At 50.7% G+C, this 17,354-nt stretch overlaps 1 protein-coding gene across 2 annotated transcripts in view; it reads left to right on the plus strand.

Annotated features, from left to right (window-relative positions):
* The first annotated feature begins 3,501 nt into the window (after positions 1-3,501).
* Positions 3,502-17,354, plus strand: part of LOC134966779 (ATP-dependent RNA helicase DDX25-like) — a 106,707-nt gene continuing 92,854 nt past the window's right edge. Inside the window, exons 1-4 of one of the 2 annotated variants that reach the window (XM_063943786.1) lie at positions 3,502-3,774; positions 14,169-14,211; positions 15,250-15,385; positions 15,508-15,639. In XM_063943786.1, the coding sequence (XP_063799856.1) occupies positions 14,190-14,211; positions 15,250-15,385; positions 15,508-15,639 (290 nt within the window). In that variant the 5' untranslated portion in view covers positions 3,502-3,774; positions 14,169-14,189. The remainder of the gene's footprint in view (positions 3,775-14,168; positions 14,212-15,249; positions 15,386-15,507; positions 15,640-17,354) is intronic. The other variant, XM_063943787.1, reaches the window with a different exon arrangement.

Raw genomic sequence — 17,354 nt, forward strand, 5'->3', positions numbered from 1 at the left:
AGCGGCAGTGACATGACGCACGGCGGGGAATGGAGTATAAGCTGCAGCACGCTGTATAAGCACTGTGACGTATAGCGGCAGTGACATGACGCACGGCGGGGGAATGGAGTATAAGCTGCAGCACGCTGTATAAGCACTGTGACGTATAGCGGCAGTGACATGACGCACGGCGAGGAATGGAGTATAAGCTGCAGTACGCTGTATAAGCACTGTGACGTATAGCGGCAGTGACATGACGCACGGCGGGGAATGGAGTATAAGCTGCAGCACGCTGTATAAGCACTGTGACGTATAGCGGCAGTGACATGACGCACGGCGGGGAATGGAGTATATACTGCAGCACGCTGTATAAGCACTGTGACGTATAGCGGCAGTGACATGACGCACGGCGGGGAATGGAGTATAAGCTGCAGCACGCTGTATAAGCACTGTGACGTATAGCGCAGTGACATGACGCACGGCGGGGAATGGAGTATAAGCTGCAGCACGCTGTATAAGCACTGTGACGTTATAGCGGCAGTGACATGACGCACGGCGGGGAATGGAGTATAAGCTGCAGCACGCTGTATAAGCACTGTGACGTATAGCGGCAGTGACATGACGCACGGCGGGGAATGGAGTATAAGCTGCAGGACGCTGTATAAGCACTGTGACGTATAGCGGCAGTGACATGACGCACGGCGGGGAATGGAGTATAAGCTGCAGCACGCTGTATAAGCACTGTGACGTATAGCGGCAGTGACATGACGCACGGCGGGGAATGGAGTATAAGCTGCAGCATGCTGTATAAGCACTGTGACGTATAGCGGCAGTGACATGACACACGGCGGGGAATGGAGTATAAGCTGCAGCACGCTGTATAAGCACTGTGACGTATAGCGGCAGTGACATGACGCACGGCGGGGAATGGAGTATAAGCTGCAGCATGCTGTATAAGCACTGTGACGTATAGCGGCAGTGACATGACCGCACGGCGGGGAATGGAGTATAAGCTGCAGCACGCTGTATAAGCACTGTGACGTATAGCGGGCAGTGACATGACGCACGGCGGGGAATGGAGTATAAGCTGCAGCACGCTGTATAAGCACTGTGACGTATAGCGGCAGTGACATGACGCACGGCGGGGAATGGAGTATAAGCTGCAGCACGCTGTATAAGCACTGTGACGTATAGCGGCAGTGACATGACGCACGGCGGGAATGGAGTATAAGCTGCAGCACGCTGTATAAGCACTGTGACGTATAGCGCAGTGACATGACGCACGGCGGGGAATGGAGTATAAGCTGCAGCACGCTGTATAAGCACTGTGACGTATAGCGGCAGTGACATGACGCACGGCGAGGAATGGAGTATAAGCTGCAGCACGCTGTATAAGCACTGTGACGTATAGCGGCAGTGACATGACGCACGGCGAGGAATGGAGTATAAGCTGCAGCATGCTGTATAAGCACTGTGACGTATAGCGGCAGTGACATGACGCACGGCGGGGAATGGAGTATAAGCTGCAGCACGCTGTATAAGCACTGTGACGTATAGCGGCAGTGACATGACGCCACGGCGGGGAATGGAGTATAAGCTGCAGCACGCTGTATAAGCACTGTGACGTATAGCGGCAGTGACATGACGCACGGCGGGGAATGGAGTATAAGCTGCAGCACGCTGTATAAGCACTGTGACGTATAGCGGCAGTGACATGACGCACGGCGGGGAATGGAGTATAAGCTGCAGCATGCTGTATAAGCACTGTGACGTATAGCGGCAGTGACATGACGCACGGCGGGGAATGGAGTATAAGCTGCAGCACGCTGTATAAGCACTGTGACGTATAGCGGCAGTGACATGACGCACGGCGGGGAATGGAGTATAAGCTGCAGCACGCTGTATAAGCACTGTGACGTATAGCGGCAGTGACATGACGCACGGCGAGGAATGGAGTATAAGCTGCAGCACGCTGTATAAGCACTGTGACGTATAGCGGCAGTGACATGACGCACGGCGGGGAATGGAGTATAAGCTGCAGCACGCTGTATAAGCACTGTGACGTATAGCGGCAGTGACATGACGCACGGCGGGGAATGGAGTATAAGCTGCAGCACGCTGTATAAGCACTGTGACGTATAGCGGCAGTGACATGACGCACGGCGGGGAATGGAGTATAAGCTGCAGCACGCTGTATAAGCACTGTGACGTATAGCGGCAGTGACATGACGCACGGCGGGAATGGAGTATAAGCTGCAGCATGCTGTATAAGCACTGTGACGTATAGCGGCAGTGACATGACGCACGGCGGGAATGGAGTATAAGCTGCAGCACGCTGTATAAGCACTGTGACGTATAGCGGCAGTGACATGACGCACGGCGGGGAATGGAGTATAAGCTGCAGCACGCTGTATAAGCACTGTGACGTATAGCGGCAGTGACATGACGCACGGCGGGGAATGGAGTATAAGCTGCAGCACGCTGTATAAGCACTGTGACGTATAGCGGCAGTGACATGATGCACGGCGGGGAATGGAGTATAAGCTGCAGCACGCTGTATAAGCACTGTGACGTATAGCGGCAGTGACATGACGCACGGCGGGGAATGGAGTATAAGCTGCAGCACGCTGTATAAGCACTGTGACGTATAGCGGCAGTGACATGACGCACGGCGAGGAATGGAGTATAAGCTGCAGCACGCTGTATAAGCACTGTGACGTATAGCGGCAGTGACATGACGCACGGCGAGGAATGGAGTATAAGCTGCAGCACGCTGTATAAGCACTGTGACGTACAGGATAGTGCCACTCCCCCCTTCCCCCCCCCCACACAGGGCAGTGACGCCCCCTCTCACACAGGGTAGTGCCGCCCCCCTCACACACACACATAGGGTAGTGCCACCCCCCCATACACACACACGGTAGTGCCACCGCTCACACACACACACACACACACACACACATAGGGTAGTGCCGCCCCCTCACACACACACATAGGGTAGTGCCACCCCCCCCTCCTCCCTATACACACACGGTAGTGCCACCCCCCTCACACACACACATAGGGTAGTGCCGCCCCCTCACACACACACACATAGGGTAGTGCCGCCCCCTCACACACACACATAGGGTAGTGCCACCCCCCCTCCTCCCCATACACACACGGTAGTGCCACCCCCCTCACACACACACACACACACACAGGGTAGTGCCACCCCCCCTCCTCCCTATACACACACGGTAGTGCCACCCCCCTCACACACACACATAGGGTAGTTCCACCCCCCCTCCTCCCCATACACACACGGTAGTGCCACCCCCCTCACACACACACACATAGGGTAGTGCTGCCCCACCCTCCACACAGGGCAGTGAGCAACCCTCACACACACAGAGTAGTGCCAGCCCCCTCACACACACATAGGGTAGTGCCACCCTCCCACACATGAGCTAGCTCCTCCCCGCGGCACAGGAAGCAGAGCCTCAGCTTGTACCTGTATTACCCTGACATCACCATCATTGTAGTCACAGCGCCACCTCCCGGCCGCACACTGCGTCTCAGGCTCATCCCGTAGCGGCGTCAGTCAGAGGCGGCACGATGACGTCATTCACCTAGCGCGGGTGATGCTGGGGGTGGAGTCAGTTGTAGAGATGCTCCGCCCAGGCGCTGGCGGGGGCGGAGTCACGCACAAGAGAGCTCGCAGTTGCTGTTAGAGACGCGGAGGCATGCTGCAAGGCGGAGGCCGCGGACTGGGCGCTCTGGCGAGTGCAGCTTTCCACCGCCTGCCACAGCACTGTAACTATACTCACACCGTCCCGGGGACCGCAATCGTTATGTCCTGTGGTGGGGGTGCGGGGATTCGGACCCCAATCCCTCACCCGCTGTGATGGGGGCGTGGCTCGCGGAGAAGCCACGCCCCTTCTTGATCACGGGGGACACACTTACACCGTTCTTATCAATCATTATATTCCACCACTGTCACACTGTGTCCTCTATATCACATGTATACCTCTCCTGCCTCCCTGACTCTCATGCCTCCCTGCCTCTCCTGCCTCATGTTCCTTCTGTGTCTTCTTCCGCCTCATGCCTCCCTGACTCTCCTGCCTCATGTTCCTTCTGTGTCTCTTGTGCCTCATGCTTCCCTGTCTCTCCCACCTCATGCCTCCCTGACTCTCCTGCCTCATTGTCCTTCTGTGTCTCTTCTGCCTCATGCCTCCTTGTCTCTCCCGCCTCATGCCTCCCTGACTCTCATGCCTCCCTGTCTCTCCTGCCTCATGCTCCTTCTGTGTCTCTCCTGCCTCATTCCTCCCTGTCTCTCATGACTCCCTGTTTCTCCTGCCTCATGCCTCCATCTCACCTGCCTCTTGGTCCTTCTGCTTCTCTTCTGCCTCATGCCTTCCTGTCTCTCATGCTCCTTCTGTGTCTCTTCTGCCTCATGCCTCCCTGTCACTCATGCCACCCTGTTTCTCCAGCCTCATGCTTCCCTGTGTCTCCAGTTTCATGCCTCCCTGACTCTCATGCCTCCCTGTGTCTCCAGCCTCATGCCTCCCTGTGTCTCCAGCCTCATGCTCCTTCTGTGTCTCTCATGCTTCCCTGTCTTTCCAGCATTATACCTCCCTGTTTCCCCAGCCTCATGCCTCCCTGTCTCTCATGCCTCCCTGTGTCTCCAGCCTCATGCCTCCCTGTCTCTCCAGCTTTACGTTCTCCTGTTTCTCCAGCCTCATGCCTCCCTGTGTCTCCAGCCTCATGCTCCTTATGTGTCTCTCATGCTTCCCTGTCTTTCCAGCCTCATGCCTCCCTGTGTCTCCAGCCTCATGCCTCCCTGTGTCACCAGCCTCATGCCTCCCTGTCTCTCCAGCCTTACATTCTCCTGTTTCTCCAGCCTCATGCCTCCCTGTCTCCCCAGCTTCATGCCTCCCTGTCTCTCATGCCTCCCTGTGTCTCCAGCCTCATCCCTCCCTATCTCTCCAGCCTTATGTTCTCCTGTTTCTCCAGCCTCATGCCTCCCTGTCTTTCCAGCCACATCCTCTTTCTGTGTCTCTCCTGCTTTAATGCCTCCCTGTCTCTCCAGCCTCATGCCTCCCTGTCTTTCCTGCCACATGTTCCTTCTGTGTTTCTCCTGCCTCATGCTTCCCTGTCTGTCCAGCCTCATGCCTCCTTTTGTGTCTTCCATGCCTCGCTGTCTCTCCAGCCTGACACAGTTTTAGAAGGAGCTCGGCAGAGAGGTTTTTCCAAAACATTTTGGAGAATTCTTGTTCAAATCCTTCTGTCTCTTCATGTAATCCATGTAATCCCAGACAGACTCAATGATGTTGAGATCAGGGCTCTGTGGGGGCCATATTATCACTTCCAGGACTCCTTGTTCTTCTTTACCCTGAAGATAGTTCATAATGACATAGACTGTATATTTGGGGTCGCTGTCCTGCTGCAGAATAAATTTGGAGCCAATCCGACGCCTCCCTGATGGTATTACATGATGGATCAGTGCCCGCCTGTATTTCTCAGCATTTAAGCACAAAGAATCTGGCAACATTGAGGTGCGTTGACGCACTGGTCAGCCAAGGGAACTTATGCTGCATTCACACCGCAAATGCCGGGTCCTACCCGGTAAGACAAACGTGTACTTACCGGGTGGGATCCGGCATTTGCGCTCCGTTGCAGGCTTCCCGACCCGGCAATATACCGGGTCGGTTGCCATGACAACGGAGGCCGCAGCAGCAGCAGGGGCGGGGGTGGAGGCGGCGTCGGGAGATGAGCTCATCTCCAGCGCCGCCTCTCCCTATCTTGTGAATGGGAACCGTGTCGCATCGACACGGCTCCCATTCACACCGCACCTGACCCGGTAATCAACCCGGGTAAAACCCTTCTTTTTTACCGGGTTGATTTACCGGGTCAGGCGACCCGCTAAATCGCCCAGTGTGCTTTCACATCGCACACTGACCCGGTTCGACACGGCAATATGCCGTGTCGGTACCGGGTTATTTGTGCGATGTGAAAGGGGTATTAGTGTATCAGATGACAGACACATCATGCTTAAGGTGGGTACACACTGGCCGATATATCGTCCGTTCTCTTGAACGGCCGATATATCGCGGGTCCGTCGGCCAGTGTGTATGGACGATATGTCTGTGAACTCCGTCGTTCACAGACATATCGCGTCGGCCCCGCAACACAGCCGACGGCCAATATATCTACCGATATACTGACGCGTCGCTATGTGTGTACGGGCGACCAGCCGGCCGCCCGTACACATGCTGCGGCATTCGGCGGTGATTGACAGCTGAATTGGGCGGGCTTGTGTACACGCCCGCCCAGTTCATGACGTCAGTCCCCGACGAATCGGGCAGTATGTATGCACAGCACACTGCCCGATCCGTCCATAGATATATCTGCAGATCAATTGATCGGCAGATATATCTATCAGTGTGTACCCACCTTTACTTCCCTCCGAAATCAGAAGATGCCCAGCAGTGCCATATGCTCAGAACCTGCAGAAACCAGTGGGACCCAGGTACATCCGTCTACTGTTCAGAGAAGTTTGGCCAGAAGTGGTCTTCATGGAAGAAGGTACAGTAATGAGTGGCTGCAGGCAACAGAGAAGCATGGTGGAGGTTCCTCACAGGTTTGGGGCTGCATTTCAGCAACTGGAGCTGGGGATTTGGTCAGGATTACTGGTGTCCTCAATTCTGAGAAATACAGGCAGGTACTTATCCGTCATGCAATACAATCAGTGTCTGATTGGCTCCAAATGTATTACTTATATACAACAAATATCATTAAGAACTATCATCAGCGTAAAGAAGAACAAGGAGTCCTGGAAGTAATTATATGGCCCCCACAGAGCTCTGATTTTAACATCATTGAGTCTGTCTGGGATCACTTGAAGATATGGAAGCACTTGAGCAAGCCTACATCTGCAGAAGATCTGTGGTTAGTTCTCCAAACTGTTTGGAACAACCTCCCTGCCGAGTTCCTTCAAAAACTGTGCGCGAGTGTACCTAGAACAGTGGTTCTCAAACTCGGTCTTCAGGACCCCACACAGTTCACGTTTTCCAGATCACCTAGCTGGTGCACAGGTGCAGTCATTACTCATTGATACATTTTAAAAGATCCGCAGGTGGAGCTCATTAGTTCACTTGTAATTCTGTGAGGAGACCTGGAAAACGTGAACTGTTTTGGGGACCTGAAGACCGAGGTTGAGAACCTGTCACCTAGAAGACTGATGCTGTTTTGAAGGCAATGGGTGGTCACACCAAATATTGATTTCTCTTCTGTTGATTCACTTTGCATTTTGTTAATATATAAAAAAAAAATTATTAACACTTCTACTTTTTAAAGCATTTTTACTTTGCATAATTTTTTCCATGTCTGCCTAAAACTTTTGCACAGCATTATGTATATATATATATATATACACACATATATATATATATATCATAGTAACATAGTATCTAAGGTTGAAAAAAGACAATTGTCCATCGAGTTCAACCTATTTGTGGTCTCCTATGCACGATTATTTTGTATAAAATGTTGACTGAAGTTGATGACTGCCGTTACGTTTTACCCCTCTTTCTCTGACGTCCTAGTGGTTGCTGGGTACTCCGTAAGGACCATGGGGAATAGACGGGCTCCGCAGGAGACTGGACACTCTAAAAGAAAGATTAGGTACTATCTGGTGTACACTGGCTCCTCCCTCTATGCCCCTCCTCCAGACCTCAGTTAGAATCTGTGCCCGGCTCGAGCTGGTTGCACACTAGGGGCTCTCCTGAGCTTCTAGTAAAGAAAGTATTTGTAAGGTTTTTTATTTTCAGTGAGATCTGCTGGCAACAGACTCACTGCTACGAGGGACTTAGGGGAGAGAAGCGAACCTACCTGCTTGCAGCTAGCTTGGGCTTCTAGACTACTGGAAACCATTAGCTCCAGAGGGATCGAACACAGGCCCAGCCTCGGTCGTCCGGTCCCGGAGCCGCGCCGCCGTCCCCCTTGCAGAGCCAGAAGCAAGAAGAACATCCTGGAAATCGGCGGCTGAAGACTCCGGTCTTCATTAAGGTAGCGCACAGCACTGCAGCTGTGCGCCATTGCTCCCTATGCACACCACATACTCCGGTCACTGATGGGTGCAGGGCGCTGGGGGGGGCGCCCTGGGCTGCAATTAGAGTACCTTACATTGGCAAACAGCACATAATATAGTCTAAAAAACTATATATGTGCAAAAATCCCCTGCCATAATATTAATATAAGAGCGGGAGAAGTCCGCCGTGAAGGGGGCGGGGCTATCTCCCTCAGCACACTGGCGCCATTTTCTCTTCACAGTTCCGCTGGAAGACAGCTCCCCAGGCTCTCCCTTGCAGTTTCCAGGCTCAAAGGGTAAAAAAGAGAGGGGGGGCACTAAATTTAGGCTCAAACTATACATGTAAAGCAGCTATAGGGAAAAATCACTTTGTGTTAGTGTAAATCCCTGATTATATAGCGCTGTGGTGTGTGCTGGCATACTCTCTCTCTGTCTCCCCAAAGGACTTTGTGGGGTCCTGTCCTCAGTCAGAGCATTCCCTGTGTGTGTGCGGTGTGTCGGTACGGCTGTGTCGACATGTTTGATGAGGAGGCTTATGTGGAGGCGGAGCAGGTGCCGATAAATGTGATGTCACCCCCTGCGGGGTCGACACCAGAGTGGATGGATATGTGGAAGGTATTAACCGACAGTGTCAACTCCTTACATAAAAGGCTGGATGACGTAACAGCTGTGGGACAGCCGGCTTCTCAGCCCGTGCCTGCCCAGGCGTCTCAAAGACCATCAGGGGCTCACAAACGCCCGCTACCTCAGATGGCAAACACAGATGTCGACACGGAGTCTGACTCCAGTGTCGACGAGGATGAGACATATACACAATCCACAAGGGGCATCCGTTGCATGATTACGGCAATGAAAAATGTGTTACACATTTCTGACATTAACCCAGGTACCACTAAAAAGGGTATTATGTTTGGGGAGAAAAAGCAGCCAGTGTTTTTTCCCCCATCAGATGAGTTGAATGAAGTGTGTGAAGAAGCGTGGGGTTCCCCTGATAAGAAACTGGTAATTTCTAAAAAATTACTGATGGCGTACCCTTTCCCGCCAGAGGATAGGTCACGTTGGGAGATATCTCCTAGGGTGGATAAGGCGCTCACACGCTTGTCAAAAAAGGTGGCACTGCCGTCTCAGGATACGGCCGCCTTGAAGGAGCCTGCTGATAGAAAGCAGGAGGCTATCCTGGAGTCTGTATATACACACTCAGGTACTATACTGAGACCTGCAATTGCTTCAGCATGGATGTGTAGTGCTGCTGCAGCGTGGTCTGATACCCTGTCAGATAATATTGATACCCTCGACAGGGATACTACTTTGCTAACCATAGAGCATATTAAAGACGTCGTCTTATATATGAGGGATGCACAGAGGGATATTTGCCGGCTGGCATCCAGAATTAATGCAATGTCCATTTCTGCCAGGAGGGTATTATGGACCCGGCAGTAGACAGGTGATGCTGATTCTAAATGGCACATGGAGGTTTTGCTTTATAAGGGTGAGGAATTGTTTGGGGATAGTCTCTCGGACCTCGTATCCACAGCAACAGCTGGGAAATCGACATTTTTACCTCAGGCTCCCTCACAACCTAAGAAAGCACCGTACTATCAGGTACAGTCCTTTCGGCCTCAGAAAGGCAAGCGGATCAAAGGTGCTTCCTTTCTGCCCAGAGGCAGGGGGAGAGGGAAAAAGCTGCACCAGACAGCCAGTTCCCAGGAACAAAAATCCTCCCCTGCTTCTACTGAGTCCACCGCATGACGCTGGGGCTCCACAGACGAAGCCAGGTGCGGTGGGGGCGCGTCTCTGGAACTTCAGCGACCAGTGGGTTCGCTCACAGGTGGATCTCTGGGTTCTACAAGTGGTATCGCAGGGATACAAGCTGGAATTCGAGGCGTCTCGCCGTTACCTCAAATCAGCCTTGCCAACTTCTCCCCAGGACAGGGAGGTAGTACTGGCGGCAATTCACAAGCTGTACCTCCAGCAGGTGATAATAAAAGTTCCCCTCCTTCAACAGGGACGGGGTTACTATTCCACAATGTTTGTGGTACCGAAACCAGACGGTTCGGTGAGACCCATTCTAAATTTGAAATCCTTGAACACTTAGATATTCCTTCGAAAGAAGGGGGTTATAATTATCCCGTACTTGGACGATCTCCTTATAAAGGCGAGGTCCAAGGAGCAGTCGTTGATCGGAGTAGCACTATCTCAGGAAGTGCTACAACAGCACGGCGGGATTCTGAATATCCCAAAGTCGCAGCTGGTTCCTACGACGCGTCTGCTGATATTGGGCATGTTTCTGGACACAGAACAGAAGAAGGTGTTTCTCCCGGAGGAGAAGGCCAAGGAGTTGTCATCTCTGGTCAGAGACCTCCTAAAACCAAAACAGGTGTCGGTGCATCATTGCACGCGAGTCCTGGAAAAGGTGGTAGCTTCTTACGAAGCAATTCCCTTCGGCAGGTTCCATGCAAGGAACTTTCAGTGGGACCTGTTAGACAAGTGAGGATCGCATCTTCAGATGCATCAGCTGATCACCCTGTCCCCGGGGCCAGGGTGTCTTTGCTGTGGTGGCTGCAGAGTGCTCATCTTCTCGAGGGCCGCAGATTCGGCATTCAGGACTGGGTCCTGGTGACCGCGGATGCAAGCCTCCGAGGTTGGGGAGCAGTCACTCAGGGAAGAAATTTCCAAGGACAATGGTCGAGTCAGGAGACTTCCCTACACATAAATATTCTGGACCTAAGGGCCATTTACAATGCCCTAAGGCAAGCAGAACCCCTGCTTCAAAACCAGCCGGTGCTGATTCAGTCAGACAACACCACGGCTGTCGCCTATGTAAACCGACAAGGCGGCACAAGAAGCAGGATGGCGTTGGCAGAAGCCACAAGGATTCTCCGATGGGCGGAGTATCACGTGCTAACACTGTCAGCAGTGTTCATTCCGGGTGTGGAAAACTAGGAAGCAGACTTCCTCAGCAGGCACGACCTCCACCCGGGAGAGTGGGGACTTCATCCAGAAGTCTTCACGCAGATTGTGAATCGTTGGGAACGGCCACAGGTGGACATGATGGCGTCCCGCCTCAACAAAAAGCTAAAAAAGTATTGCGCCAGGTCAAGAGACCCTCAGGCGATAGCTGTGGACGCACTAGTGACACCGTGGGTGTACCAGTAGGTTTATGTGTTCCCTCCTCTTCCTCTCATACCCAAGGTACTGAGGATAGTAAGTAAGAGAGGAGTAAGAACTATACTCGTAGTTCCGGATTGGCCAAGAAGAACTTGGTACCCAGAACTACAAGAAATGATCTCGGAGGACCCATGGCCTCTGTCTCTCAGACGGACCTGTTACTGCAGGGGCCCTGTCTGTTCCAAGACTTACCGCGGCTGCGTTTGAAGGCTTGGCGGTTGAACGCAGGATCCTAACGGAAAAGGGCGTTCCAGATGAAGTGATTCCTACGCTGTTAAAGGCTAGGAAAGACGCTGCCTGAAGTTCAGACGTTGTTAAGGGAGTGCTGCATATTCAGCCCCCTTTTGTGCCTCCAGTGGCACCTTGGGATCTCAACGTAGTGTTGGTTTTCCTAAAATCACATTGTTTTGAGCCACTTCAGAACGTGGAGTTGAAGTATCTCACGTGGAAAGTGGTCATATATATTTGGCCTTGGCTTCGGCTAGGCGTGTGTCAGAATTGGCAGCTTTGTCATGTGAAAGCCCTTATCTAATCTTCCATAGGGACAGGGCAGAATTGAGGATTCGTCCCCAATTTCTCCCTAAGGTGGTATCAGCGTTTCATTTGAACCAACCTTTTGTGGTGCCTGCGGCTACTCGGGACTTGGAGGCCTCCAAGTTGCTGGATGTAGTCCGGCCCTGAAAATTTATGTTTCCAGGACGGCTAGAGTCAAAAATACTGACTCGCTGTTATCCTGCATGCACCCAACAAGCTGGGTGCTCCTGCTTCTAAGCAGACTATTGCTCGCTGGATCTGTGGCGCGAATCAACTTGCACATTCTGCGGCTGGACTGCCGCATCCTAAATCAGTAAAAGCCCATTCCACGAGGAAGGGGGCTCTTCTTGGGCGCCTGCCCAAGGGGTCTCGGCATTACAACTTTGCTGAGCTGCTACCTGGTCGGGGTCAAACACGTTTGCAAAATTCTACAAGTTTGATACCCTGGCTGAGGAGGACCTTGAGTTTGCTCATGCGGTGCTGCAGAGTCATCCGCACTCTCCCGCCCGTTTGGGAGCTTTGGTATAATCCCCATGGTCCTTACGGAGTACCCAGCATCCACTAGGACGTCAGAGAAAATAAGAATTTACTCACCGGTAATTCTATTTCTCGTAGTCCGTAGTGGATGCTGGGAGCCCGTCCCAAGTGCGGACTCTCTGCAATACGTGTATATAGTTATTGCTTAACTAAAGGTTTTTGTTATGAGCCATCTGTTCATGAGGCTCATTTGTTGTTCATACTGTTAACTGGGTATAGTATCACGAGTTGTACGGTGTAATTGGTGTGGCTGGTATGAGTCTTACCCGGGATTCCAAATCCTTTCCTTATTGTGTCAGCTCTTCCGGGCACAGTTTCCCTAAATGAGGTCTGGAGGAGGGGCATAGAGGGAGGAGCCAGTGCACACCAGATAGTACCTAATCTTTCTTTTAGAGTGCCCAGTCTCCTGCGGAGCCCGTCTATTCCCCATAGTCCTTACGGAGTACCCAGCATCCACTACGGACTACGAGAAATAGAATTACCGGTGAGTAAATTCTTATTTTTTTATAATAACCATAGTGCGTGACTATGCCCTGTAACCCTGGATATCCTTATCCATTAGGAATTTATCTAACCCATTCTTAAAGGTGTTGACTGAGTCGGCCATTACAACTCCCTCAGGCAGGGAATTCCAAACACGTGTCGTCCTTACCGTAAAAAAGCCTTTACGCCGTATTGTGCGGAATCTCCTCTCCTCTAACCTGAGCGAGTGTCCACGAGTTCTCTGTGTTGATCTAACCAAAAACAGGTCCTGCGCAAGATCTGTATATTGTCCCCTTATATATTTGTAAATGTTGATCATGTCCCCTCTTAATCTCCTCTTTTCCAGTGTAAACATGCCTAGTCTTGCAAGCCTTTCCTCGTATTCCATCGTCTCCATACCCTTAATTAGTTTGGTCGCCCGCCTTTGAACCTTTTCTAGCTCCAGGATATCCTTTTTGTAGTAAGGTGCCCAGAATTGTACACAGTATTCAAGGTGTGGCCTCACAAGTGATTTATATAACGGGAGTATAATACTCTCATCCCTAACATCAATTCCCCATTTTATGCATGCTATCTTATTAGCCTTCTTTGCTGCAGTCCTACTTTGGGCACTACTGCTTAGTTTGCTATGTATGAGGACACCTAAGTCCTTTTCCAGTACAGAATCCACTAATTTTACCCCATTTAGTAGGTAGGTGTTATTTTGTTCTTGTTACCACAGTGCATTACCTTACACTTGTCTGTATTGAAGCGCATTCTTCATTTCGCTGCCCAAGCTTCTAATTTAACTAAGTCGTTCTGAAGCGACTCAGCATCCCCCTCCGCATTTATAACTTTACACAATTTGGTATCATCTGCAAAAATTGACACCATGCTCTCTAGACCTTCTGTTAAGTCGTTAATGAAAATATTGAACAATAGCGGTCCTAATACTGAGCCTTGCGGCACACCACTTAGCACTTCAGTCCAAGTTGAAAAAGATCCATTAATCACAACGCGCTGCTCCCTATTATCTAACCAGTTTTTGACCCAAGTGCATATTGTGCTTCCTAGCCCTGATTCTTGTAGCTTGTAGATAAGTCTCATGTGTGGTAGAGTGTGAATGCTTTGGCAAAATCTAAAAAGATTACATCCACGTCTTTACCCTGATCTAGGTTTGCGCTTACTGTTTCATAAAAGCCAAGTTAGTTGGTTTGACAGGATCTGTCTTTCATAAACCCATGTTGATTCCTTTTAATGACCTTATTCACTTCAAGGAACTTCTGAATACTATCTCTTAGAATACCTTCCAATACTTTCCCCACTATAGATGTAAGACTAACTGGTCTATAATTACCTTATATATATATTTTACTTATTATGATAACTTTTCTACTTATTGTCTCCCTGGCGACAGACTCTTGCCCCCGGTTTTCCGATGCGGTACAGAGAAGACGCAGGTAAGAGACATGTATGAATGTTGGTGTACAGTGGACTGGTTGCTATGGGATACTGCACATCTTGAACAACAAATTAGTTTTCTCTGTAGTTTAGAAAATGTATATCTGTGATCTCTGCATCCTATAGTGGGGTATATAACTACACAATCTCCCCGCTACGTTGTGACAGTGGTCACGTGTCTGCTTTGTGATGGGAGAGGACAATTAATGCCGCAAATATTCCAATGACCATTTAATTGTTAATTAATCACTCACAAAATAAACCATTTAACCATATCTGCTTAAAATACTACAAGAACACATACTGATATCAAGAACAATGGCACACAGGATGTATCTTCATTTAAGACTCTTATTAAGAATCGATCGTTAATAATCTTTGAATATAGGCCCTCATTCCGAGTTGTTTGCTCGCTAGCTGTTTTTAGCAGCCGTGCAAACGCTATGCCGCCGCCCTCTGGGAGTGTATCTTAGCTTAGCAGAAGTGCGAACGAAAGGATCGCAGAGCGGCTACAAAAAAAGACTGTGTAGTTTCTGAGTAGCTCCAGACCTACTCAGCGCTTGCGATTACTTCAGACTGTTTCGTTCCTGGTTTGACGTCACAAACACGCCCTGCGTTCTGCCAGCCACGCCTACGTTTCCCCAGCCACTCCTGCATTTTTATCCGACACGTCTGCGTTTTTGCACACACTCCCCGAAAACGGTCAGTTACCACCCAGAAACACCCACTTCATGTCAATCACTCTGCGGTCAGCAGTGCGACTGGAAAGCGTCGCTAGACCTTGTATGAAACTACATCGGATTTTGTGAAAGTACTTCGCGCGTGCGTACTGCGCCCCATACGCATGCGTAGAAGTGCCACTTTTTCACCTAATTGCTGCGCTGCGAACGAAAGCAGCTAGCGAACAATTCGGAATGAGGGCCATAGGCCGCTGGGGCGCGCGGGAGGAACCGTGTGAGGGCAGCTTTCTGTTTGTTTTCTCATTGTTTTTAATCACACTTTGCACATTGACATAAAATATACCACTATAATTACAGGGGACTCCGCAGAAAGATCTCTCCTTAACAAACTGATCCGGAAGTCTGTGGTGGAATCTTCTTACAATGTGGAAGTGCAGCACAATGATCCCTCGTCGGCGTTGTTCTCGGTGAAGACGTTTGAGGAGCTGCGACTGTAAGTAGCCCTACTGACGCGCCGTAAGTAGCGGGATCATACTGTAGCAAGTCATTGGGAAGCCCTTTCATCATTAATGTCTATCTTGCTAACAGGATTTGTATATGTTCTTTTATTTGTAGAAATGACTTATTCCATGAGAGTGACTTTTCTCCCTGCAGGAAGCCCGAATTGATACAGGGAATCTACGCAATGGGATTCAACAGACCTTCCAAAATCCAGGGGACGGCTCTTCCGCTGATGCTCGCAGACCCGTAAGGACAATAGAATAGGACATTGTCTCCCATCGTTATATAGTTATTACAGCCTTTCAAACGTTGCTGATCTAATTACTGGTACAGACAGCGATTCCTACTCCATCACCATTAAGAGATAGAAACTATTTATTGTACGTAACTCCACTTCTTAGAACATATTTCTGTTATGTATTTATTTACATATCTATCTATCTATCTATCTATCTATCTATCTATCTATCTATCTATCTATCTATCTCTTACATCCTAGAGAATGCTGGGGTCCATTTTAGTACCATGGGGTATAGACGGGTCCGTTGGGAGCCATGGGCACTTTAAAAGTTTAACAGTGTGGGCTGGCTCCTCCCTCTATGCCCCTCCTACCAGACTCAGTTTAGAAAACGTGCCTGGAGGAGCCGGTCACAGCTAGGGGAGCTCCTAGGAGTTTTTCTAGTTTCTCTGACGTCCTAGTGGATGCTGGGAACTCCGTAAGGACCATGGGGAATAGACGGGCTCCGCAGGAGACTGGGCACTCTAAAGAAAAGATTAGGTACTATCTGGTGTGCACTGGCTCCTCCCTCTATGCCCCTCCTCCAGACCTCAGTTAGAATCTGTGCCCGGCCAGAGCTGGGTGCTCCTAGTGGGCTCTCCTGAGCTTACTAGTAAAGAAAGTATTTATTAGGTTTTTTATTTTCAGTGAGATCTGCTGGCAACAGACTCACTGCTACGAGGGACTGAGGGGAGAGAAGCAAACCTACCTGCTTGCAGCTAGCTTGTGCTTCTTAGGCTACTGGACACCATTAGCTCCAGAGGGTTCGAACACAGGCACCTGTCCTCGATCGTCCGTTCCCGTAGCCGCGCCGCCGTCCCCCTCGCAGAGCCAGAAGACAGAAGAGAAGCGATGAAATCGGCGGCTGAAGACTCCGGTCTTCATTAAGGTAGCGCACAGCACCGCAGCTGTGCGCCATTGCTCCCAGCACACTTACACACTCCGGTCACTGTAGGGTGCAGGGCGCTGGGGGGGGGCGCCCTGGGCAGCAATTGAAGTACCTTTTGGCAATAAAAATACATATATACAGTCTGGCACTGTATATATGTAAAAACCCCGGCCATTTTTTTTACACAGAAAGCGGGACAGAAGCCCGCCACTGAGGGGGCGGGGCCTTCTTCCTCAGCACACCAGCGCCATTTTCTCTTCACAGCTCCGCTGGAAGCAGCTCCCCAGGCTCTCCCCTGCAGTATCCAGGTACAAGACGGGTAAAAAAGAGAGGGGGGGCACATAAATTTAGGCGCAAATAAAACATATAAGGCAGCTATTGGGTTAATCACTTATTATCAGTGAAAATCCCTGTGTTATATAGCGCTGTGGTGTGTGCTGGCATACTCTCTCTCTGTCTCCCCAAAGGACTTTGTGGGGTCCTGTCCTCAGTCTGAGCATTCCCTGTGTGTGTGCGGTGTGTCGGTACGGCTGTGTCGACATGTTTGATGAGGAAGGTTACGTGGAGGCGGAGCAAGGGCAGATAAGTGTGGTGTCGGGGCCGACACCTGATTGGATGGATATGTGGAAGGTCTTAAACGACAATGTAAGCTCCTTACATAAAAGGTTTGATGACGCTGCAGCCTTGGGACAGCCGGGGTCTCAGCCCGCGCCTGCCCAGGCGACTCAGAAACCGTCAGGGGCTCATAAACGCCCTCTATCTCAGATGGTTGACACAGATGTCGACACGGAGTCC

The sequence above is a fragment of the Pseudophryne corroboree genome, chromosome 10 (genome assembly GCF_028390025.1).
Source record: "Pseudophryne corroboree isolate aPseCor3 chromosome 10, aPseCor3.hap2, whole genome shotgun sequence".
Taxonomy (NCBI): domain Eukaryota; kingdom Metazoa; phylum Chordata; class Amphibia; order Anura; family Myobatrachidae; genus Pseudophryne; species Pseudophryne corroboree.